General features: G+C 58.3%; 1 protein-coding gene and 1 long non-coding RNA gene across 9 annotated transcripts; one reads left to right on the top strand and one right to left on the bottom strand.

The window, feature by feature from the left end:
- Positions 1-347: 347 nt before the first annotated feature.
- HIC1 (HIC ZBTB transcriptional repressor 1) lies at positions 348-7,532 on the bottom strand. 3 transcript variants are annotated; one of them, XM_088138660.1, is made up of 2 exons: positions 7,401-7,532; positions 348-4,390 (listed from the first exon to the last, which is right to left on the bottom strand). In XM_088138660.1, exon 2 carries the CDS (start codon positions 4,380-4,382, stop codon positions 2,229-2,231), a length of 2,154 nt encoding a protein of 717 aa, XP_087994786.1. In that variant the 5' UTR covers positions 4,383-4,390; positions 7,401-7,532; the 3' UTR covers positions 348-2,228. The 3 variants fall into 3 exon arrangements, with proteins under 3 accessions (XP_087994786.1, XP_087994785.1, XP_087994787.1); XM_088138659.1 differs by lacking the exon at positions 7,401-7,532 and adding an exon at positions 5,726-6,038; XM_088138661.1 differs by lacking the exon at positions 7,401-7,532 and adding an exon at positions 4,646-5,719.
- Positions 6,199-21,450, top strand: LOC112542939 (uncharacterized). 6 transcript variants are annotated; one of them, XR_015795802.1, is made up of 7 exons: positions 6,199-6,332; positions 12,150-12,584; positions 12,684-12,759; positions 14,262-14,591; positions 15,328-15,461; positions 16,051-19,211; positions 21,122-21,450. It is a non-coding gene; the product is annotated as an uncharacterized LOC112542939 (long non-coding RNA). The 6 variants fall into 6 exon arrangements; XR_015795804.1 differs by having other exon boundaries at positions 15,328-16,181; positions 16,659-19,211; XR_015795803.1 differs by having other exon boundaries at positions 15,328-18,630; positions 19,078-19,211.
- Positions 21,451-25,061: the final 3,611 nt, after the last annotated feature.

Raw genomic sequence — 25,061 nt, 5'->3', positions numbered from 1 at the left:
CTGACCCCCTTCCCATTTCCTGTGTCAGCTGTGCAAACAGGGAGGGGGCAAGGCACCTGCACGGCTCCCAACAGTCCTGGAGGGAGGGGCTCCAAAGCTTTTCCTGGCACGAAGGGAAAAGACACCATTCTATCCCAGCAACGGGCACCATCTTGGCATTCTGCACCTCGTCTGTCGGGCACAACACAAAAGGAGGGCAGGAGGGCGGCTGTGGTGCCTGCAATTCCGCTGGCTCTCCTGGGGCCCCTGAAGCAGCTTCCGTCCCACGCTCCGTAAAGGCGCTTCCGTTCCACAGCAGCACCCCAGCTTTGGGCGTACCCCCTTCTCAGTCTATCCCAAACCCACTCAAGGAAGCAGAGGCTTTGTGGTGGCAGCAGTGTTAAAAAAACGTTTATTGTTTTGTTTTGGGATTTTTAAATTTTATTTTGGTCTCTGAATCTGATACAAAAGAAAAGACATCCCCTGTCCCAGATGCTACAAGAGGCAAATAGAGCACCCCTTGGGTACGTAGTTTCTTTGTGGTGGTGTCCCCCCTGGGGGGAGACTCCTGCTAGGTCCTCTCAGGGCTGGGGGGAGAGGCAGCTGGCTCAGATGAAGACACAGCCCAAGGGGGAGGGGGCAAGGTGGTGTGTGCAAAGACAGAGTAGTTTCACATTTTTCCTTGGTTGGGGTTCAAGGGCAGAGTGGGAGAGGGAGGGCAGCTGGGTGGGCTTCCTAGAGCTCCCTCCCTCTCCCACAAGTGCAGCAGAGGCCGGGCGGCAGGTGCGAGGCTTCCTACTAGCGCCACAGAGGTAAGGCACGGACCTTCTGGGGCCCAGGGAGTGGGGCAAGAAGCCCCAGGCTGCCCCACCTGCAGCCCCAGATAAAGCTTGGATCTCTCTCCTGTCCTCCACGAAGCTGACAAATAGATGGAATTTTGTCTTTGTCAAATATACCTGGGGTAGGGGCAGAAGCACGGAATTGGGTGCCCCATCCCAAAAGCAAGTCGGGGCCTTCAGGGGCAGTTCAGGCCGGGGAAGGGCTCTATTTCCAGCCCACAGAAAGGCGCTGCCACCTCCGGGGCAGCCAGAGATGCCCCCCACCCCCCGTTGTCCCCTTGATCCACAGTCCGGGGAATCTCCGCTGGGGGAGGAGGGATACCCGCTCCTCTTCACATTGCAAGACAGGTTTGGGACGCCCCCGAAGCCCCGGTGAGCAGTTTCTGACCAGCTGCTGCTCCGGAGCCCCTCCCTCCCTGCAAGGCAGCCGGCTCCAGCCGAGCGGCAAGCACCCTCCAGGCGCCCCGGCCGTCGGCTGGTTCCGGTCCGGGGTGCCTGCCCCGCTTCGCCCCCCCCCCCCCAATTGGGTTTCTCAGGCCGTGAGGCTGGCAGGGCTCTTGGGCCATTTCGACAGGCTCCTCCGCCTGCGCGTCGGGCTCATGGCGGCGTTTCTGAGGCCGGAGGGCCTTCCTGGGCGGTGCAGGCGGCTCTCCCTGGCCCAGAATCGCCTCCTTGCCTGGGGTATTTTCTGCCTCCGGAGGAGGGGACGCCTGTTCAGGAGCTTTTCTGAGCAGGGGTCCGCCAAGGGTCCAGCTGACACACCTGTCCACCCTCCCCCAGGCAGAAGTGGCTGGCCCTGTGACTCAGAGACCCCTCCCCCAGAGAGGGGCTGCAGCTTCCGAACCCCAGCTGGGCGACCTGACAGCGGAAATGGGGGGCCCAGCTTCCGGGGAACAGAACCAGTCCCACCCCAGTCCCATACCTTGAGGTTCTCCATCCCCTACAAGTTTAACCGCTGAGGGTCCTCCAGCCGGTGGGGGGAGGGGTGAACCCGCCCCGTGGAAACGGTCATTCTCCCACCCGCCCGGGGGAGGGAGGCCCCATCTGCTTTGCCCGCACCGCGCCCCGGCAGGCAAAGCTGCCCCGCGCCGGAGGCTCTGGCCGTAGCACTGCCAGAGAGAGAGGCGCCGCCCGCCGCCCCTTCCTCTGCCGCCAGAGACCTCCGGGTTCGGAAGAGGTGTGGGGCGGAGGGGAGCATTTGAGGTAGGGACGAATTGGCTATCCCTCGCTTTTGGGCGGGAGGGGGGAGAGGAGTGGAGAGCAGCGCTGAAGCGCAGCGGAAGAGCCGGGCGTGCAGCCGAGGGCCGCCCCTGGCACTGGTGGTAGCCCCGAGGTGGCCAGCTACTGGGGGAGGGCGAGTCGCTCCCCTGGTCAGAAGGGGAGCCGCCCCCGGCCCAGGGAGAGCGCGTGTCAGGGGGGCGAGAAGCGGCCTATGGTCCGAGCGTGGTGGTCGTTGTGCAGGTGGGCGGCGGCCGCCACGGCTCCCTGGGCCAGCACCTCCGCCGTCTTGTCGGGGCTGAGCCCGAGGTAGAGGCTCTCCAGGGCGGCCTTGGGGTCGGCGGCGGCGGCGGCGGCGGCGGCGGCGGCCAGGAAGTGCGAGGTGTGCTGGAAGAGCTCCTTGTCCGCGGGGGGCTGCTGCGCCAGGCGCGCCATGGCCAGGACCCCCTCCGGGAAGTCGAGCTTGAGCTTCCCGTCGGGGGCGGCGGCGGCGGCGGCGGCGGCGGCGGCGGCGTGCATCTTCATGTGGCTGAGCAGGTTACGCTGCTGGGCGAACTTGCCCCCGCAGACCTGGCACTCGTAGGGCTTCTCGCCGGAGTGGATGCGCATGTGCTCGGTCAGGCGGTACTGGCGGGTGAAGCGCATCCCGCAGGCGTCGCAGGCGAAGGGCTTCAGGCCCAGGTGGCTGCGCATGTGGCGCGTCATGGTCCCGCGCTGGGTGAACTTCTTGCCGCAGATGGAGCAGGGGTAGGGCCGCGTCAGCCAGTGCGTCTTCTCGTGCTGGCGCAGCGTGGCCGGGTCCTTGTAGGCCTTGTCGCAGGAGGCGCAGCGGTAGGGGCGCAGCAGGTCGCAGCCGGGCGGGCCCCCCGAGGGCGGCGGGGGCGGCGGGGCCGGCGGCAGCGGGGGCGCCTTGTCCAGATAGGGCGAGCCCTGCCCCGCCGCCGCCGCCGCCGCCTCGGCCGCCTCTTTGCGGTACAGCTCGTCCTCCTCGTTGTGCGCCTCCACGTGCGCGTTCAGCTGCTCCGAGGAGGGAAAGCCTTTCCCGCAGGGGATGCAGACGTAGAGGTTGTCGCCCCCGAAGCTCTCGGGCTCGTAGCCCAGGTAGCGCTCCAGGCTGCCCCCCGCGGGCGAAGGGCCGCCGCTGCTGCAGCCCGTCTCCTCGCTGGTGCTCTTGTCGTGTTCCAGGTCCTCGGCCTCCCCGTCGGGCTCCGCGCTCTCCAGGTAGTGGCGCGGCGGCGGCGGCGGCGGCCCGGAAGGGGACTGAGCCTGCTGTTCCAGCTCACCCTCGCCGCCGCCGCCGCCGCCGCCCTGGTCCCGCCGGGCGCCGCCACAGTGCCCCTCGTCCTCGTCCTCGTCCTCGTCCTCGTCCTCGACGTAGCCCGCCACCAGGGGCTCGTGCTTCATCCAGCGGTACAGGAATTCGGGCGCCACCTCGACACGAGCGTTCGGCTCGGCTCCGGGGCTGCTGCCGCCGCTGCGGTGGTGCAGGTGGGGGTAGGAGGCCTGAAGCGGGGCAGCGGAGGCCGGCTCCCCGAAGGCCGCGTGGGCAGGCAGCAGCGCAGGGCTCTCTGGCCGGGGCGGCAGAACGTTCTCGCGGTTCTCCACTGCTGCTCGGAGGCGGCTGTCAGGCGGGGGCGGCGGGGGCAGCTGCGGGGAAGGCCCGTTCGGGCTCTTCTTGGAGAGGTCGAGGCCGCAGAGCGGGGGGCACAGGCCGTGCGGGTGCAACGTGGCTCCTTGAGCTGCCGCGGCGGCGTACAGCTCCCCACAGTGGGTGCTGAGCGGATTGCTCGGCTCCACTGGCCGCGGCGGCGCCCCGAAGCAACTCTGGATAACCGGCGTGGCGGCGCGGAGGCCCCTGGCCAGCTTTCCGAAGGGCGCGGAGGCCGAATAGCTCCCGCCGCCGCCGCCGCCGCCGCCGCCACCGCCGCGGAACTGACAGTACTTGCCGGAGCGCTTCAGCTTCCTCTTGCACAAGGCCACCAGGTCCGGGATCTGCAGGTAGCTGGCGGCGGCCAGGATGGCTCCCAAGGCGGGCTCCGCGACTGTGCCGCCGGCCGCGTCGGCCTCGCCCTCGGCCCCCGGCCCCAGGCGGCCCGTGTAGATGAAGTCGAGGACGGCGCGGAAGACGGCTGGGCTGACCATCTCCTGGTCCAGGTTGATGAGGTTGTCGTGCACCACCAAGGCCTTGAGGTACGCGCTGCTGGCCGCCAGCACGTTCTTGTGGGCGCGGAAGAGCGCGTTCTGCACCACCAGGATCACGTCGCAGAGGAAGCCCTTGGTCCGCTGGGCGTTGAGCTGGAGCAGCAGCTGTCGGGAGTGGCCCGTCGCCTCCGAGGCATCCAACATCGCTGCGCCTGGGGGGGGGGGGGGGGGCGGGAGGATGAGAGAGAGAGCCGAGCGGGCCTTAGCCGGCCTGGCCGCACTCGCCCGCCGCGCGGAGGCCCAGGAAGCGGGGCGCCTCTCTGTTCTTCTCCGCCTTGCCTTCCCCGCCGGCTTCCCCTTATAGAGGGGCTTCCCCGCGCAGACGGCGAAGGGAGGAGGAGGGGGCTCAGCCCCGGTGGCTCCCGGATCACAGCCTCGCACGCCCTCCTCCGGGTGGGGCTTCACACCTGGCGGGCAGCGTCAGTACAGCTTCCACGCATCGCCTTCCCCGCCCCCTCCGCCGCTGGCTGGGCCAAACACACCGCCGCGGACCCCTTGTGCTCAGGAGCTGGATCCTGACGCGGGTTTCCCTGCCCGTCGCCCTCCGGAGGCGAGGAGCGCGAGAGCCGTTTGCCTCGCGGGCCTCTGCTTCTTGCTGGGAGGTTCAGCTGCCGGATTTGGGGGGCCGGAGAGGTCCCTCCCGGGCCGCGGGCCTGAGCGGGGAAGAACGGGAGAGCCCCGGCAGCCAGGGTGGCTCTGCGCTCGCAAGGCCCGGACCGGCCTGCCTAGGGAACCGCCCTGCGGCCCTGGCCCGGCGGGTGGGCAGCCCAGCTCCTCTTACCCGTGCCGGGCGGCCTTTGAGGCCGTTCTTCGCCAAAGTCTCCTGCCCCCGCTATCTGCTCCGGCACCCCCAACCCGGAGCCCCGCCGACTTGCCGGCATCGCTGCCCAGGACACGGATCGTCGGGAGAGGGCGGGGTGGCCAGCGCAGAGGGACTCCGGGCGCCGGACAAGGCCGCCCAAACCCGAAGAGCCTCTCTGAAATACGGCCGGAGAAGCCGGAGCAGCCGCCGCCGCCGGCGGTCCAAAGCTTCGCCGGGTGGAAGTCGGGGGCGAAGGACTGGGGGGCCGCCTCGGCCGGGCGACAACGCCACAGGCACGGCGGGTGGATGAGCCGAGGCACGGCCCGCAGCAGCCCCTTGGCGCGAGCGAGGGCGGCTCACGGGTCCTTCCGGGGGTCCGCGGCCGAACGAGGAAGGGCGTAAGGCCCCCCCACCCATCGGACCGGTCCCGTTACAAAACCCGCTTCTCCGGAAGGGAGCCGCGGCTTGGGGACGGGCCAAACCCTTGAGATTTCGGGCTACGCGCCGCTCCTTTCACTACTGCTAACTTCGGAATCCGTCCGCCAGACCTCCCGCCCGGGCCGCTTCCTGCCCGGCAGAGTCAGCCTTGGACAGCAGAGAAGAGGCGAAGTCCGGTGGCTCTGGCTCTGGCTCTGGCTCCGGCTCTGCCTGCCCGGCCCCGGCCCCGGCCCCGGCCCCGGCTTACCTGGGAGCCCCGTCGGATCCGCCAGGCAGGCGAGGTCCGTGTGGACACGCATGGCTCTTCTCGGCTGCCACGGCGGCGGCGGCGGCGGCGGCGGCGGCTCCTTTGCGCCCTTCGCCTGCGCCTCAGGCCGCTTGGTGGAGGCTGCGCCGGCTGGCCCCCATGTGCCGGGAGCGCAGCGGCGGCGGAAAAGGTAAAGGCCGGGCCGCGAACTCCGCCTGACCCCGGGCTGAACTCGGGCGTGTTAAAGGAGCCGCCGCGGCTTCCTCCGCCTCCGAGCCAGCCAGCCAGCGAGCGCGCGAGCTAGCAGGCGAGCGGGCGGGCGGCGGGGCTGGAAGAGAGCGGCAGGAGGAGGAGCTACCGGCGGGGTCCCGGAGGAGCAGCCCCGAGGAGGAGACGATGCCGCGACCCCCCTCCCGGCGAAGGGGGCAGGCAGGGGAAGGCAGGGCCCCCAAGAGCAGGGCGGGGCCAGTGCGGCGCGCCCATCGGAGCAGGACCCGCCGCGCTCTACTGGGATCCCAGACCGCCCCGTCGAGGGGGACCAGCGCGCGGGAGAGCCGGACTGGGACGGCGCGGAGGGAGCCAAGGCGCCCGGCTGCTCGGCGACCAGGTGGGTCTGCGGGACAGGACGGGGCAGGCGGAGCGGGGCAAAGACCTCTCCCCCGCCTGGTACTGTCTGGGCCTGTCCGCTTTTCCCTCCTGCCTCTTCCTCTGCCAGGCCTTTCCCTTTCGGGCCCTGGTGGTCTTGCCTTTTCCCGCGGCCTCCGTCCAAGAAATTCGCTCCCCGCCCACCCCCAGGGACCCCCAATTCCTGCCGGTGCGGCGACCCCTGGCGGCCACAGCGGGACTCGGTGGGTCGGCGGCATCTCCGGCTCTGGGCCGCTTTGGAGGCCCGGCTGCGCTTCCCGGGGCCAAGAGGCGATGCAGGTTGGAGGGAAATGGACAATTGGGGGAGGCGGAATTTCCCCCCATCCAAATATGCTGGCTTTGATTCGGGAGCTATTCCTCTGTGGTCGAGCCCAGTGATTCCGGCGTTTCGAGCTTGATTCGTGCCCGCGGAGAGCGCGGACGAGGCCGCTGAGCAGAGAGGGGCCTTCTCGGCTCCCCGTGTCCCTTCCAATGCCCGCTGGGAAATCTGCCGGACGCTTTGGGGCCCCTCCGGCTCTGGCGACGTCGCACCCAGGCGCCCTCCGTTGCCACGAGGCCCTTGCAGGAGCAGGACAACGTCGCCTGACAGGCGCGGCGCAGGGCAGGGGGCTTCAGGCGCGGCAAGGAGGGGACCGGCAACCTGAAGTGCCTCGCCAGACCTTCCTGCCCCCCCCTCCCCGGACTGTTTCAAAGAGCAAGTCGACGGAAGTCGCTTGCGGAGACCAAACGGTGATGCTCTCGCTTCGCTTCTGTCCCGCTGGACGGGCCTCCCTCCCCGTTCCGGGCGGTTTACCTCTCCGTCCGCGAAGGCGAGGATCGCGGAACGTTGCCAGGGCAGAAAACGTGCAATGCCTGCCTGGCCACGCCGCGGGACCCCTCCATGGGAGGGCACAGCGCAGCCAGGCGCTGCGGGGGCTCCTTCCAGCCAAAAGGCCTCACCGATGTCTGGAGCAAATGCCCTGCCTCGGGGGGCTCCCTCGTTTTCAGGCCCAAATATCGCAGCAGGGCAAGGAGCGTCGGGTGAGCGTACCTGCGGTGGAGCGAACGGCTCCTCGATTTCACGCATTTCCAGGGGAAATTAAAGAAGGAAAGAAAGAAAAAGGAAAGCTTCTGCGCAAAATAGTTACGAAGCTGATAACAAAACTCCTTAAATGGATTCTCGGAAGGGAAAAGGGGGGGGGTCTGTGGCTGATGCCCCCGGGCTTCCGATTCCGCAGAAGAGTGGGCAGCAGTCTCTCTCGAGGCGTCCTGGCCGGGGGACTCGAAGAAAAGGGCGCTTTCGCTTTCGCTTTCTCCGCGAGGACAGGATCGCCGCCTCCCACTCCCTTCGGCTGAAAGACCCCTTCAAGCTTTGATAAATCCCTGCCCCCACCCCGCTTTCCGGGTCCGTGCTCGCTAGTAGGGCCTTTAAACGATAGAGTTGGTTCGGGTTCCCCCCGACTTCGGAGAGTTCCACAAAGGCCTGTGGTGAGAATGAAAACGAGAACCTCTTTGCTGCGTAGCTGCTGCTGTCATTCGATGTTCTGGGTCGTAGAACAGGGGACAGGCAACAAGTAAACATAACTCCTGATTTTCTGGTATTGAGATATTTTTCCATCACGTCCTCATTTCTGACTGGGAATCCTATTTCAAGGTGCCCACCAGTCGCCTTCACCGGCAGTCAAGAAAAAAAGTATATTAAATTTTAAAACCGGAAAGCGGAATAATCTTATTCAACCGAAAACAAATCTCGTTCCGGGCTTAACGGATAAAAACCGATTCCAGTTTCGTGGCCTGTTTAATTTATTGGGGGGGGGGGGTTAAGTTTTATTCCCATCCGTGATGCCCTCCAAATATTGTCGAATATAGTAATCTTTTTAAAACGTATGAAGTTTAGGAACTTCTATATCTCGCCTTTCGATCCGATACAAACAAGGTTTCTTACAATAACTTTAAGAAGTAGCATTAAAGCAACACCAATTAAAATCCAACCCAGAGAATAAAAAAGGTTTTAGAAGGAAACGAAGAACCGCAGATGCGGTTCTGAAGGGGGTCTGGGTTCGGGGGGCGAAAAGAAAATTTCCGGGCTTGTCGGAGTCCTACAGACTTCTGGCTGCTCCGCTGCTCTAATTCCTCGTTAACTGAAACGTTAAATACGACTCCAAAGGCGGCTTCGGCTCCGATCGATTGTAACGCGAATATAACCGTTGCGGCGGTCGAGCCCTTCCCACCGACTCTTCAGACCCGCCGGACCAGAATCCGCCCCCCCCCCCCGCAACGCCGCTCCTCAATAAATAAATACATCGCTAAATAAATAAGGGAATGGATTGGGCTGTGGGTTCCATGCTCGCCTGGCCCCCGACCTCCGGTGTCCTTCTGGCCTGGGGTGGGGAGAGCTACGGTTCCGTTCAACGGCGGGCCGCCGGTCGGGAGGCTGGGCCGGCCTTCTGCTCGTCTTCCTCTCTCGGAGTTTCCCCAGGTGAAAGGAGTCTGGCGCCTGAACGGCCCGTTTCTCGAAGGAGCACCGAAGAGGCGCCTCGGTTCTCCCGCGTTGGGCCAAGGCGAGAGAGAAGCGGTGAGGCCGGCCGATGCCGAGCTTGGCTAGCGAGTTCCTTGAAGGGACTCTTTCCGCGCGTCCGTTCTGGGCCCCGTCGGGGAAGAAGACCGGGCTCGGGAGGGCTTCCCCCGCTTCATGCCCGCTCGGGGGCCCGCCCTCTCCAGTCCCGGCCTCTCCCTCGGCTGGGCTCTGCCGGGAGTGCACCCGAGGACCGTGGAATGCAGAAGCCTCCGCTCGGGGCCCGGCAGCCCCCTTCCCTTCGCCTCTGGGCCACAGGAATTGGCGAGAGCGCAAGGTCGAGCCCCCACCCCACCCCGGGACAGACTTCTGCGGGTGCTTCGCAGGGCCGCCGGGAGACACCAAGCGGGCGGGTATACTGCGCCAGGCTCTGGATGCTCTCTAGGCAGCCGACGGGACGGCCAGCCAGCAGCCCTGGGAGCCGCCTCCCACTGAGTGAAAAGCCTCAGTCTCAGCCAGTGGCAGGGCCTGCGGGGGCAAGTCGCCTCCGTCGCCCCCAAGCCCCGGGAGGGCAGGATCATCCTCCAATGGCCTCAGGTTGTCTGGCTTCAGACGCACTTTATTCTACGGACCGCCACCGCCCGTGGCCTCCCCGCTCTCCTACTTTATCTGGAAGGAGAGGGCTCCGCGGAAACCGCCGGCCTCCCCAAAACCGGCTGTCTCGACCCCGCGGGCGCGGGGCTGGGGGTCGCCTGGTCTGCGGCCCTCCCCGACCCGTTGCGGAAGTAAGCGCTGGGCGTGCGGAAGGAGGGCGGGAGGCTGGGGCTGGGCAGAGGAAGCTGCGGCGGGGGGGGGGGGGCTTTCCACAGCCGCGCGGTTCTCGTTCCCCTTTCCCACCGCTTCTTGTACCGACGCAGCGCTTGAAGGCAAAGGGCCGCCTCTTCTGCGCGCATCTATGCCCAGCAGCGAGGCGGCACTGACCCCCCGCCCCTCCCGACCATGTGGCCGAAATGGCGAGACGCAGAAGGGCCACCTGGGAGGGCCGCGATGAACCAGGCGGCTCAATCAGCGCCGGCGGGGGAAAGGACCGCACTTCTTCGGGTTGCACGTGGGACGCTGCCCAGACCTCGATTTCGCCTCTCCGAAGCACAACCCGGGAAAGCCGGTTTGGTGAGGTGGTTAAGGCGCCGGTCTAGAAGCCGGGAGTCTGGCTGCAGGCTTGAATCCAGCTGGGCACTGGCCGGCCCAGCAAGAAGGCGGCAAGAAAACTGCAGGGACTTGTCCAGACAAGTCCCTTGAAGGCTCCCCAAAAACCAGAAGCAGAATCGTGGGGCTCCCTCAGCCTAGGGACCTCTGAGGGCACCCCAGGAGTCCGCTCCGGGCCTGTTTCAGATCCTGGGTAGGCAGGCAGCAAGAGCCTCCTCCTCCAGGGGAAGGGGCTTGCACGAGCCCCGGGGGTGGGAGGGGGAGGGCTCCAATAGAAAGTTTTTCCCCCGGCCCCTGGGGTCCCCGGAGGCTTCTCTTCTCTTCTCTTCTCTTCTCTTCTCTTCTCTTCTCTTCTCTTCTCTTCTCTTCTCTTCTCTTCTCTTCTCTTCTCTTCTCTTCTCTTCTCGGATGGCTCCCCCATCTTCTCTTGGGCAGTTTCCTCCTCCCCCCCCCCAGTCCACACCGCCGGGAGCCCCCGGGGGTTCTGGCCTTGCTGGCCTTTCCAGGTGAGCCGAGGCGGGGTGCCACGTCCCCTCGCCACTGCCACTCTGCTTCGCTCTACGAGGCTGGGCCACAAGCCCATCTTGCCACTGCCTTGCTTTCTTGAACAGTGGACAGCAGCCCCACCACTTTGCCAGGAGGGAGGGAGCCCACCCGGTCTGCGGGGCTTCAGCTGTCCTCATTTCGAGTCTGACCTGAGTACAGGATTGGGATCGGGGCTCTTTCTCCTGAGCGGCGCTGGGCTGCCCTGCCGCCTGTTGGGTCTGGGAGGGCTGTTGGCAAAGAAGCTGTGGACAGCCAAGCAGCAAGAACCAGAAGCCCTGGGGGAGAAGGAAAACTCCTGGGGGGACACCCCCTCTTCCTCCCTGTCAAGCTCCAGCGTTAGAGGTGTCCCAGACCCTGCCGCTCAGGAGTATTTCGAAGGGAGGAAAAAGCAGACTGCAGCCACGAGCTCTGAAAAAGTCTAACACGAGGGACAAATCTGGTTATCCCTTTCTAGCTCTGTTAATCGTTTTTCTTAGAGCATCTTCAGCTGCACAATACTGCACAGTTGGAGATATTTAAAATTGTGCATATTTCCTCAGTGGTAGATATGTGGGTGAGTGTGTGTGTTGGTGCATATTCACAACACTGGAAAGAAGCACTCGGATTGGTTGGTTGGTTGGTTGGTTGGTTGGTTGGTTGGTTGGTTGGTTGGTTATTTATTTATTTATTTATTTATTTATTTATTTATTATCAAACTTGTATGCTGCCCATCTCCCCCAACAGGTGACTCTGGGTGGCTCACAATAATAAAAAAGAAAAAACACAGGTCCCTCCAACCATGGATAAAATCTATAAATAATTTAAAAATGCCCTAAAACCTCCTATAATTTTTAGCCCTAAAAACCTGCAAGATGCTGGGAGGGGGGGACAAACCCATCACCCCACCAGCCATCTCCACAGGTGCAGGCCCCCCTCCGGCCCCCAGGCCTTCTGGCAGAGCCAGGATTTAACCCCTTTCCTGAAGGCCATGAGGGAGGGGGCACACCGGACCTCGGGAGGCAGGATGTTCCATAGGAACATGTTATTGCTTCTTCTTCTTTTTCACTTTGCGTCGGATCCATACTTCTTATTTTTCTGACCCTGAAAAAACAGAGGGAAAAAAGCAAAGAGGTGATTTGGATGGCTTATTTGTTTTGGGAGAAGCGGGTTGTGTTTTTAATACTGATTGTAAATATTGGTTATAAATAAAGGCGCTATTGGAAGCAGAGTGGCACTTTGGCTCCTGGCGGCTTCTAGCCCTGCAAATGGTCAAATGGGCCTGGAAGTGCAGAATCAGCCCCTGGGTCTCTGGATTCAGACAACAAAGGGCTTCAGGGGTATTTCTCTGCCCCTCTTCCCTGACCTGGAGAGACTCAACATTATCACATCTGAAATACTGCAAGAAAGTCCCAATTATTGGGCGGGGGTGGGGGACGTGCAGAGGAAAACCTCTTTCACTCCAACGGTCAAAGTTCACCTAGTCTTCTTGATCTGCTAACACTAGTTGGTCACCCATCTTCCATAACAGAAGCTTAAATCAAGCTTCTTCCTTAGGAGCAGCCTACCTTTGAATACCACCTTCTGGCTATGAGCTCATTGTAGCTTGCGGGGAGCCTCGTGGGGTGAAGGAGCCAGAAAGCGAAGTGAAGCAGGGCTCCATCAGTTGGGCAGAGGGCAGGAGAGACAGACTTCCTCCGACTGGAAAGACGCCAGTGTGGCAACATTACTGGGCACCACGCCACCAAGGCCGCCAAGCATCCCGAGGTTCGGGCTCCGACGGACAGCACCTCTACTACTTGATCTCGGGACGGGCCAAAGAAGCGGCCGCTTCAGATGACTGGCTGAATCCTGTGTACCAGCAACGCTCCTGGAGGAGGGGTTCTGAGGAAGACCCCCACACACCGAAGGTCTGACCCACACAGTCCAGTTGGCAGGAATGACCAGTAGGCATGTGACAAGTGGCAGGACCATTTTAAAGCCAACGAAAGTGTGAGCTGAAGACGCGAAGTGCGTGGGGGGGAATGGGCTTAGCCCCACACTCCTTTGGAAATTGATTTCGCCCTCCCTTTGCCTTTGCCTCGTCTTCAGCTAATTGTTGGAAACAATCCTTGGAAAGGTCTGGCAGCGGCTGGTGTAAGGAATGGCTCCCCGAGGCCCCGTGCAGGTAATTTATTGGCCTGTTATGTATAAATCACCCCCCCATTCCTGCAACTTGGAGACAGCTGCCTCCCGGAGGCTTTGTGGAGCCCCCTGACTGACATCTCAGGTTGCCCTGCTCGGGGAGGGAGTGAGGGAGGGGGAGGCACCCCGCAGCAGGCTTCCTGCCCGTTGCCAGATGCCTTCCTGCTTCCTGGGGAGGAGGCGGGGGGCAAGGAGAAACTACAAGGCTGCAGCGTCAAGGATCACTGGAAGAGCCCCCCCCTCCAAGGGGAAGGTTGGCCGGGCAGAGGCTCGCCTTTGCCCGGGAGGGGCTGTGGGTAGGAGGCCGGTGGGAGAGGAAGGGGTGCCGGTGGGGGCAGAGCATGCTCCTGGAGGGTCTGAACCGGCCCCAAGCTTCAAGAGCAAAGCGCACAAACACACATCACAACGGGCCACCCTAAGCCGCCAGAAAAGGCCTCCCGGCTCTGGCAGTGCCAAGGGCAGGCCGGGCTCAGGGCTCACGCCCTTGGCTTCCCTCTCTCCGGAGGCAGAGCCGGCTCTCCCTGTGTCTCTCTGGAGCGCGGAAGAGAATCTGCCTCCTCCAAAGCCGGGCCTGGGGCACGCGGTGGTCCCCCCCCCCCCCATCACAGCAGCACTTCCCCTCCCCAGGCAAAGGGCGATTCCCCCAACAATCCCAAGGGGATCCCGCGTTGCTGCAGAATATGGGCCGGGGCCCTCCGCCCCGCAAGCCAGCTCCGGGACACACGCATACGTGGGGGGGGGGGGGGAGACTAGCCCTTTATGAGTCTGCGGATACAACTGTGTGATAATAAATAACGGGCAGGGGAGGGTCCGGACGCGGAGGCTTGCCCCCTGGCCGTGGTCTGCACTAGGAGTGAGGCTCGCTTTGGGAAGGGCACAGGGAGGGCACGCTTTCTGTAATGAGTTCAGCACATTGGAGCGACTCTTGGTGGGGAGGTCTAGGCTGGAGTGACTCCTGCTTCTGCCCCCTCCCCACAATTAATCAAAGCGCAAGCAACCCACGCCAGATGCCGGGAGCTTGTGCCTCTCAGCCAGCTGTGGTTGGGGCGCATGCTCCGATGTCAGCCCGGACAGCCTTCTTGGACAGGATACAAGCCCCTATTTCCGAACTTTCCCCAAAGCCCCCACACCTGGCTTCGATTAACAGCGCCTTGGCTGCCCGCAGCAAACCGCTCTCCGCGAGCAGCCAGGCTGGAGCCCCTGGGGCAACGCGCTGTTAATTTTCCTGCTGGCTGCCCTGGTGCCTCGCCAGCGGAGGCGTGCCCTGTTTGGGGGGAGGGCAGCTTTTGTGTAGGTGATGCCAAGGGCCGTCGCCCGGCTGGTGCTCTTGCTCCGGATAAGCCCAGCCACGGCCAGGATAACTCTGCAGCATCAGAGCCCACAACGCCAGGAGGCTGGATGCTTCTGGGGGGGACGGGGGGGGGGGAAGCCTGCTGGCTTCCGATGTGTCAACACTCCCCGTCTCCACCCCCACCTCTCTTCCAGGACCTCCAGATCGCTTCTCCCCTCGCCCCCCCCCCATCCCTGTGACATAATCCTTTCGCAGCTGGCCCCGGGTTGGAAGAGCGCGGACCAAGACGGTCTTCTCTGGGCACCCAGAAAGCTCCCGCCGCTTCCAAGACTCTCGGAAAGAGGGAGGCTCCGCGTGCGGGGAGAGGAGCGTTCCCGCTGCACTGTCACAGCCTGATGCTCTCCAGGGAGAGGCCCATCTTCTGGACTTGGCTCACACCCGCAGAGCTGACAGGGCCTTGGCGAGGGGAGTCGGAACAGGAGTGCGCAAGCTGAGCGGCTGCGGCCAGACAGATGCATCCGGAGGTCAGAGAGACCTTGGGGAGCAGGAGGGCCGGCCGGGGAAGCGAGGGCCACTGGCCGGGAGGGAGGCTCCCAGGGGAGGCCTCTGGGACTGGGGCATGCTCCAGGCACATCCCAAGGCCACCTGTCCTTGACAGTCCCTGGGAACTGGCCGATTAGCCCGGAAGGGAGAGCGCTTCCATGTTTTTGAGCTTTTTGCACTCCTCGGCCCTCCTCAGCCCTCCGCGTCAACAGCATGAAACCACCACCCGCGGTCCTCTGCCGAAGAAAGCGGCTTCCAGACCCAGCAAGGACCGCCACGTCACTCTGAATCACCTGGGCCCGGGAGGTGGGGAAAGGAGACCCCACAAAGGGCTTGTTGGACGGGCCACCGAGCAGGAGAGGGCGAGGGGCGAGGCCAGCCAGTTCCAAGCGCTGACCCACGCTGGGCAACCTTTCAGGCCAAGCCCTGCCACGGCCAGGGCGTGAGGCCTGATGAATTGGGCAAAGTGCCCGTCCCTTCCCGGTGGGCCTCGCGCAGCAGAATGTTTGGGGGGCCTTCTCTGGCTTGTGCGTGTAAAGCCACGGTCACGCTTGCTTCTCCTGGCGGCTGCTGAGCCTCGGGATGCGTGTGAGGACGCGTCGTTTGCAGATGGCGCGCGGGAAGGAGAGACTGGCCAGCGGCAGGCGCGGCCATTCATGGGGAGTGGGACTTACTCTAGGTATGCTCAGGGGCGGCCTGCTATTTCTTTCGTTCCAGATTCAAGCCAGGCCATCCAGTGAGCGATCCCACAGTAAAGGCCCATTTTTTAATGAGATTGCTCCCCCCGCTCACCGAGAGCTATCAGCCAGAAACCCAACTGGTGCAACTGCTGTATCTCAAGGCATCTCCAGGTGAGCAGAAATGGGCCCGTGAAAGGGCATCGGACACGGGCTTGAAACATTGTCGAAGAGGATAAAAGTCGAGCTCCCAGACCGGAGGTGAAAAAATCCGGACGGCCCCCAGGGGGTAGCAGAAAGCTCCCACTTTCCTGCCATCCGAGGACGGTGCAGACCTTTTCCCTGCATCTTCGGTCCCTGCAAGAGGAAGGAAAGGTTGCGGAGCCCGCAGCGCCGGCCTGACCCAGAGCCAAGAGCCCGCCGCTTCTCCGTTCAGCACCCGGAAGCTCGGCCGGCCGCGGGCAGGCGGGCCCTCTCTGGGCTGCCCCGCCCCGCCCGCAATGCCCCGCTGCGGCCACCGGGGGGCAGCACACGCCGCCGATGCGGCCGGGCGGCCCGCGGGCGCCCTTTCCTGGCGCGCGCGGCGGGGACGGGGACGGGACGGGGACGGGGACGGGCGGCGGCAGCCTTGGCGCTCGGGCCGCCGCCGGGAGCCGGAGCCGCGCGCTTGGCGGGCGCCTCGGGAGCCCCCGCGTCTCCTGGGCCGGGGGGAGGGGAGGCGGCGTTACCCCCCTCGGCCTTTCCCCATCCTTTTCCTGCTCAGACGCGGCGAGGGTATTCCAGACGCGGTCCTGCCACGGATCTGCGTGAGAGGCTTGCTCCCGAGCCTGGCCGTCGGCTTTCCCGCCGCAGCCGCGCCCGCGCCCCCGCTACGACCCCGGGATCTTCTTCGCGGTGAGTTACAGCCCCTCAGAGCTCCTGGATGTCTGTGCGGAGAGGCCGCACCCGGGCAGAGGGGCTCGGGGGAACCCTCGGCCGAGAGGCTGCCTGGCCTCTCCAGGGCCGATGGACGGACCCCGGACCCCGGACCGTCTCCAGCGAGTGCTTAAGGAATGCCGCTTGAGCTGTGTGTCCCAGTCTTCAGCCAAGGCTGTTCCGGGCAGCGAGGGTCTTCTGCCAGCCTGGCACCTTCCTTGCCCTTCCATCATCCATGCCCATCACAATATTATTTATTCCCTTTGGAGGAATAATACCCTTGGGGGTAAGCAGTATTATGCCCATTGGGCCACGCAAGAAATAGCAAAGAAAAGGAATGAAAAAGGCCAGGGAAAAAAAAAAGAAGCTAAAATCGGTCTACACCATTCACTGTCTGTCTGTCTGTCTGTCTCTCTCTCGGATCTGATCAACCCCACCCAACCACGACTTCCTCAGTCTTCCTTCTCCACCCATTCGCTCTGCCTTCAGATGTTGGTGTTGCAATGCAGTTTGATGCCTTCTCTCTCCTTGGCCAAGTCACCTCAGTGGAACTCCATCCTGGTCACTCCTTCTGTATTCAATCTACATTCATTTATCATCTGTTCAGTCTTGACCCTAATGGTGCAAGCCTTTTGTGCAAAATTTGCTCCCAGGTGGAGGACCAATGAATGGAACCGGCTGAGATGGCGGAGGTCATGCCTCGTGATGTTCTTTGGAGGCTATTGAGCCTCTGGAGGTGCCCTGGGACTTGTGCGCTGGGCCCGTGACCCACCTGGCTGGTGAAGATGGCACCTGCCAGCCTGGGGGCTTGATGGGAGGGGGACCAGGTGGGTGCTCTCCCCTTCTGTGGAATCCCACCCTCTGAGGTGAGGAGGGATCCCATTCTTATGCCCCTTCAGAAAGCTGTAAAGACATGGCTTTTCCAGAGGGCCTTTGGGCACTGATTCTGGAGCCATCAATGCAATTGTTAGTCCTGTCATGGTTACATGTAGTGTAAATATTAGATGATGATGATGATGATGATGATGATGATGATGATGATGATGATGACGATCATTTACACTGTAAACCACTTAGAGTCCAGTTGGATTGTGGTGATGTACACATTTCAGAAAGAAATAAAAGCTCTTCTTGTTTCATCACGCAGCTTCTCAAGTACCCTTTTCCCAATGTGCTCAACTTACTGGCCTTTATATTTCAGCCGACATACCTCTCTCTCACAACCCTGTAACAGCATGGGGAGAGACGCACCCTCGTACCCAGACAGCTCTGTTTTTTCCAACCAACATTCATTCCTCTACCTTTCATCCACGCCTTGACCTTCTCTATCCATTCCCCTCTTAGGGACTGTATACGGATTCTGTTGCTCTCCTTTTGTGTACCTTGAAACGGTTGTCACAGTCAGACCCAATTACCTTGGCCTTTGGTACTGTCAGAGTCAGTCTCCTGGCTGCATCCTACACTCGCTTTAATATTTTCTGCAAATCAGTCAGATTCTCAACCAGCAACGTGGCACCATCTGCGTAAAAAACTGCATGTATGTTCATATCCCCTGTTATCACCACAGGAATTTCTTATACTTTTGTCAGGACACACACAAGCAGCCACGGAGACCACCAGAGCCTCGTTTTGCTCCATGCTCAGTGCTGAACCATTTCATATTCTCATATGATGGTTGGCTTTCAAAATGCACTGCTACTATCACGTTCAATAGCCAACTTTCAATGCCATATTCATACAAATATTCCTTAATTTAAGCCTGTTCATTCTATCACATTCTTTCTGCAAACCAGACATGTACAACGTTCGTACATTTCTTTCTGGCCTGCTAAAGGCAACGCCTGTCCAGGTAAAGTTGCCTCCTCTCCCACAGCGGATCCCGCAGCAAGTTTTGTACTCGCTTTTGCTCCCCTTCCCAGCTGCCCCTGGTGAGAGGAAGAGCAACCTTTTCCCAGACGCAGGGGACGTTGAGCAAGTTGCACCGCCACTCCACAAACAAGCTAAATCCTGTTGTACGTTAGTCCGCACCAGCAACCTCAACGTTGTTTCCAATGTTCTCATAGCATTTATGATTTTCTTTTCATCCCGTTTTTCCTGGACACAAGCACAGGTAGCTTTCCTTTCGGCTCTGATCATGCCTGCACTTCGATTTCATCCCAAATGATCCAACCACTTGGATCGTGAATTCTGTTCCTCTGCTAGAAACTCCTTTATCTGGCCCCCTTCCGCTCCTTTTAATATTAAATGTGTCCTGCTCTCTTTGACTAAATTAATTTTAAACAACTTTTTCTTTCTGCAGACATCACGCATCTTTCTTACGTTCTTTTTTTGTGTCACCTTCTCTTACATGGATTCTTTTCTCTTCCACAGCTTCCCTCACTTCCTAGTTCTACCAGGCACGCTTCCCATCAGAAACATCAAGTTGGAGGTACCTCAGAGGTCACCTAGTCCACCTCTCTGCTCACCACAGGATCCACTAGAGCAGCGTTTCTCAACTTTGGCAACTTAAGACGGGTGGACTTCAAGTCCCAGAATTCTGGGAATTCCTGCTGGCTGGGGAATTCTGGGAGCTGAAGTCCACCCGTCTTCCAGTCGTTGAGGTGGAGAAACGCCCCACTAGGGCATCTCTGCCGACGACCGTCCGGCCTGCCCGGAGTCCTGCAGTGAAGGAAATTCCGCCCCCCCCCACGGGGCAGCCGGTTCTGCCGGCCAGCAGCTCCCGCGGCCAGGAAGCGCCTCCTGGTGTCCCGCCTGCCTTGTGGTTGCAACCCCGGGCTCTGCTCCCGGCCTCCGGGGCCCCAGAGAACAGGCCCACTCCCCCTCCTGTGCAGTAACTCCTCAGATGTTTGAACACTGCTATCATCTCTCCCCTCAGCCACCTCTTCTGCAGATCCTTTAATTGTGTCACGGAAGGCAAACTCAGCTCTGAGGAGGAGGCTCACACTTTACTGAAACAACAGTTGTTGCGTTCCAGCTTACAAAGGAAGAGGAACTGGGAACAATAGAAAGGTAAGACTTTTTGTAATAATTTAATTGTAGAGCAGGAAATTCTAGGGCTCTGATTTGCCATCAGGAACTTGGGAACCTATAAGGAAAACTGACTGGGGAAGGTTCCCGTGTTATTGCTAAGGAAAACCACATGTTTTAGCGGTGGCAGCAGCACTGGAGACAGCCATTTTCTCTGGTTAACAAGGGGAGGTATCTGAAAGTGCGGCTTCCGCCCAACAACAGGACATTTGCAACATTTGCATCAACATTTGCATCAACAAGGGCTTGTCTTTCCCCCTGAAAACTGTCCAGCAAATCAGCCCCTCAGGATTTCCCACCTTGCAGCCCCCAAATTTCTATAAAAATCTTGCTTCTCTATTGTCCCAGGTTTCTCTTTCTCATAGAGCTGGGAAGCAACAATTGTTGAATAAAAGTTTGGTTCTTTCTCCTTTGTGTTGTGTGCCTTCCTTTCAACCTTTTCCGTGACAAACTCCCTCCTCCAAGCCCTTGATAAAAATATTGAATTGCACAGAACCCAGGAGAGACCTCTCTGGCCCTCCACTCAATACTTTTCACCGAGCTGAAGTGGACCCATTAATATACACTCTTGGGGTGTGGCCTTCCAGCCTAATGAGTCCATCCAAGAAAAATGTTTTCTCTAGGAAGGAGAACCTCATGCGGTGTTCTGTCCAAGGCCTTGCTGAGGACCTGGTAAATTATGTCTCCAGCATTCCCCAGATCTACTACACTAGTGACTCTCTGAAAAAGCAAGTGTTACTGTATTATTATTATTATTATTATTATTATTATTATTATTATTATTACTATTACTATTATTACTGCTACTGCTACTGCTACTGCTACTGCTATTATTTCAAATCTATTAGCCACACAACTCCATTGGACTCTGGGCAGCAAGTAAGGTTAGTATGGCACAATCTATGTTTGACAGACCCTTGCTGGATCTTGTTCATTGTAGAATGCCTATCCAAACCCTGCATGATAATCTGTTCAAGGATTTTGCCCACTGTAGATGCCAAGCTAACAGGCCTGGGTCCCCCCCTCCCCCTCTCTGAAGATGGGAATCACACTTGCTCTTCTCTTTTGGGACTTCACCAATCCTCCAGAAGATCTCAAAAGTTACTGAGTTTGGTTCTGCAATCATCTCTGCTTGTTTCCTCCATACCCTGATGTGCAACCCACCTGATCCTGAAGACCTGATTTCATTTAAATTATCTATGTCCTCTCTTACCTTCTCCTTGTTTGTCTTAAGCTGCGGTTCCCTCCTTCCTCTAGTGAAGTTACCAGCTAGAGCTATGTTTCCCTTCTGATCAAGATCAGAGGGAAAATAGGAGGCAAGCAGTTCTGCTTTCTCGCTGTCACCCATTACTGCTTCACCACATTCTCCTCCCATGTTGGCTTTCCTTTCATTTATAAACCCTTTTTTATGTTGTTTCTGGAACCTCTCACAACCCTCAGCTCATTCTGATTTTTGGCCTTTCTGATACAGTTCCTACAGCTTTTGAGCTACACTGTGTTCATGGAATCACTGACTCATACTAGTGTAGAGTGGGAAGGACCATGAGGTTCAACTAGTCCAATCCCCTGCAAAATACATTTAAATAAATAATGATAATAATAATAATGTGCAGAAATCAACTAAGTCATTCATTCCTGAGAGGTGGCTGTCAATGCTCTTCTTGAAAACCTCCAGAGATGGAAAATCGACAACCTCCATAGGTAAACTTTTCCACTGTTGTATGGATTTTACTGTCAGGAATTTCTTCCTTACATTTAAAGAACATCTAGATAGCTGCAACCTATTCTGGTCCTGGTCTCAGTGGCGACAGAAAAGAGTTCCTGACCCTGTAGCTTCCCTTTTTGTACTCGAGCATGACTATCATGTCTCAGCTACTTCTTCTTTTCTCCAGTCTGGACACCCCAGGTTCCTTCAGCCGGTCTCCAAAGGGCACGTCCTCAAGTCTCTGCATAATCTTCACTGCCCTCCCCTGAACCTGTTCCAACCTGCCAATATTCCTGCAAAGATATGGTGCCCAGAATCATGCACGGTATTCCGGGGTGATCTCCTCAGTGCAGAGCAGAGAGGAATAAGGACTTTGACACAATGCCTCTTCTGATGCAGCCCAGAAGGGTGGTAACCTCTCTAGCAGCTCTCTCACACTGTCGACTCATGTTCAGTTTGTAGTCTATGATGTCCCTCTGATGTACTGCTATCAAGCAATAAATCGCCCATCTTGTATGTATGCCCTAAATTTTTCGTCCTTAAATGTCAGGCCTTACTTTTCTCTCTGTTGAAGGACATCTCCTTCCTCTCTCTCCAGGCCTTCAGCCTGTCCATTGTATTAGATTGCAATCCCATTCTGTCATGCGAGGCTTGGCCAGATCTCCTAATGTGGTGTCATTTGCAAATTTAGTAAGTGGCCCTCAACCCCGTTATCCAGGTCATTAGTAGTTGGGATCCTATCTTACTGTAGTGCCATCCAACCGCACTTCAGCAGCTTATAGGGAGAGGGTCACATGGAACCACGTCAAGTTTTGCTGAAATCAAGGGAGATTACATTTTTAGCATTCCCCTTGTCCGCTAGAGTGGTTACCCTGTCAAAGAAGGAGGCAGGATTTGTCTCACATGATCTATTCTTGACAAAGCCATGTTAGCTCTTAGCAATCACAGCCTTGTCTTCAAGATGCTTACAAATGGCCTGCTTTATTACTTGCTCTAATTAATTAATTAATGTTAGGCTCACTGGGCCATAATTACTGGGAAACCTCCCCCCCCCCTTTCTTTGCTTTTCTCCGGTCCTTTGGCACCTCCTCAGTTCTCCAGGACTCCTCAAAGATAAGTGACAGAGGTCCTGGTGGCTCTTCAGCCAATTCCTTCAAGATTCTGGAGGGCCTTTCATCAGAAGGGCCTGGGGACTTGAGGACCTTCATATTAACTAGAAGCTCCTTTGCCAGGATTGGCAGATACAAGGATATTTTGCCAGCACTTCACCCATCCATGCTGGCTGCTGGTCCATTTCTGGGTCCAATTCAAAGGGCTGGTTTTGACCTTCAAAACGGCTTCAAGTGGCTCAGGAAGGAAGTGCTGTTTAGCCAGACCTTGAGACCGTCTAAGGAGGCCCTCTTCCAGGTCCCCACCACCACCAAAGGAGGTCTTAACAAGGGGGAGAGCTTTCTCTGCGGTGGCCCCCATGGAATGCCCTCCCCAGAGAGATTCGACAAGCACCCACATTAGCATCATTTGGGTGCCAGGGGAAGACCTTGCTATTTTCCCAGGCTTCTTAATTGTATTTTAATCCTATTCTAATTATATTTAAATTTTTATTGTTTTAGATTTTGTCAACCACCCTGATGCTGCCTAATGTGTACAGTGCCATTATTTTATAGCTGATTTTATTTTATTGTATATATTTAAACTCAGTTTTGCTTTCTTTTTCTGATGGGCTATATTGTAAACCACCTAGAGAGCTTCAGTTTAAGTAAACAAATTACCATATTCTATTTATTTATTTATTTATTTATTTATTCAATTTGTATGGCTGCCCATCTCAACAAGTGATTCTGGGTGGCAAAAAAAATTAAAAATAAAATAAAAACAATCACAATAATACAAAAATTAAAAGACATAGCAGACGAGAATAAATTATACACTGTAATCAATAACGGGGCCCCGCAGGGCCCCAGGCCTGGGCACAGAGCCAGATCTTTAAGGGTTTATGGAAAGGCAGGAGGGTCAGAGCCACCCTGCTCTCCAGAGGGAGAATGCTCCAGAGGGCGGGCAGTACAGCAGGAAGGGCACATCTTCCAGCCCCCGCCAACTGGCATTCCTTAGCCGACCGGACCCTAACCCTAACCCGTCCTGCCTGACCGGATTGGACCAGACAGGTAGAAACCACTGGGGAGAAATGGTCCCTCAAGTTACCCGGCCCCAAGCCTTGAAGGATTTTAAAGGTGACAACCAGCACCTTGAACTGCACCCAGAAGCACACTAGCAACCAGCGCAGCTCATGGAGTAGTGGTGGTACATGCACTGAATAACCGGCGCCATTTGCTATCCATGCAGTTACTGTATGCTCTTCAAGGGCAGCCCCAGGTAGAGCACATTCCAGTCGTCCAAGCAGGAGGTCACGAGGGCCTGAGTGACCGTGAGCAGGGCCTCCCATCCAGGAACAGGCACAGCTGGCGCAGAATCCGAAGGTGCGCAAAGGCCCTCCTAGCCGCAGCTGCCCCCCGCTCTTCCAGCAGGAGCTGTGAGTCCAGGGGGACCCCCCGATTGCGCACGGGGTCTGAGGCAGCGCCACCCCGGCCCGAACCAAGGATGGGAGGCCCAAACACCCAAAGCCACTCAGTCTTGCTCGGGTTGAGCCAAAGCCTGCTGCGCCCCATCCAGGCCCCACAGCCTCCAGGCAGTGGGGCAGGACATCCACAGCATCACGCAGGCGGCCTGGGTGGAGATGCAAAGCCGGGTATCGTCAGCATCCTGGTGATACCTCACCCCTCACCCAGCAGCCTCACGTTGATGTTAAACGAGGGGAGAGAGCCTGCACGCCCCACAGAGTAGGGGCCACGGGCTGGACCTCTCCCTTCCTATCAACACCGACTGGAACCGGCCTCGAAGGCAGGAGGAGAGCGGCCAGCACGGTGATGCCCACCCCAACTCCCGAAAGGATGCCATACAGCCTCACTGACTGCACACTTCCCCGTTGTTTTAATTCTAATCTGTGCTCCTCAAATCGCCCACCCTCTGGTTGTACAGACAGAGGCAAAATAATGTTCCTTTGCTTTTTCTTGGCCACCTGTTCCTTTTTTTTCATCTGAAGTTAGCAGTGAGCCCACCATGTCTGTTGTCTTTTCCTTGCTGTCGACACATCAGAAGAAGCCCTCCTTGCTGAATTTTGCCTCTTTTCCTAGCCTTACTTCATTTCCTACCTTTGCCTTTTTGACCTCATTCCTTCATTTCTGGGCTGGAGCTTCTTTGGTTCTTCCATTTCCAGTAAGCCCCCTTGTTTACCCCCAGCTTCTTCATGAGCTGCCTGATGAAGCTCATTGTCTCCTTAAGGTGTCTTCTGTTCTGTTTCTTTTTTCCCCCTCGCTGGTTTTGTTTGAGACTGGCCTGTTCTTGATTTCGTTTTCAAGAGGTTAGGATTGGGAAACAGACACCAAAAAGCAAGGACAGTCTTCCAGAAGATCTCTGAACTCAGAAGGAGGTTCCAGCCTCAGACTGATATGCTGAAGGAGGTCAATGGACAGACAGTAACCGATTCAAAGAAGATCAAAGGAAGAGGTACTAAAATTCTGTACAGTAGAGATGCCAACATATTTAGAAGATGGCAATATACTTAGGAGATGTTAAGAACCTCGAATATGAGAAAATGAAGTTAGATCAGCACTGAAACATTATCAAATCGGAAGGCTACAGGGACTGACAGTATATCTACAGAAATATGGCAAGCAACAGGAGAATCAGTTAAAGTTCTAACCAAACTATGCCAACAGATCTGGAGAATGACACAGTGGCCAACCGATTAGAAGAGATCAGTCTACATATCAGTAGCAAAGAAAGGAGACTTAACAGAGTGTGCAAACTACCATACAAGGTCCTTAATTTCACATGCTAGCAAAATAATGCTTAGGGTCATCCAGCCCAGATTGGAGCCCTACGTGGAAAAAGAAATGCCAGATGTTCAAGCTGGCTTTAGAAAAGACATTATTGCTGATGCACGCTGGATAATTGAGAAAGCCAAAGAATACCAAAAAGAAGTCAGTGTGCGCCTCGTCGATTATAGAAAAGTCTTTGTGTCGATCACATCAAGTTGTGGAAAGTGCTCAGAAAAATGGGAATCCCAGAAC

This window comes from Python bivittatus, unplaced genomic scaffold (genome assembly GCF_059951505.1).
Source record: "Python bivittatus isolate LINGU-HERP-01145 unplaced genomic scaffold, Pbiv_v1 ctg000240_np1212, whole genome shotgun sequence".
NCBI lineage: Eukaryota > Metazoa > Chordata > Lepidosauria > Squamata > Pythonidae > Python > Python bivittatus.
Note: the sequence above shows the minus strand (reverse complement) of the source record. Positions and strands in the feature narration are given on the sequence as shown.

Excerpts from the sequence above, each read along its gene's own strand:
- HIC1 (XM_088138659.1), bottom strand. The coding sequence starts at position 5,777 with ATGCGTGTCCACACGGACCTCGCCTGCCTGGCGGATCCGACGGGGCTC. Across the intron at positions 4,391-5,725 it reads GGATCCGACGGGGCTCCCAG|GCGCAGCGATGTTGGATGCC; the intron begins GTAAGCCGGGGC and ends CCCCCCCCCCAG.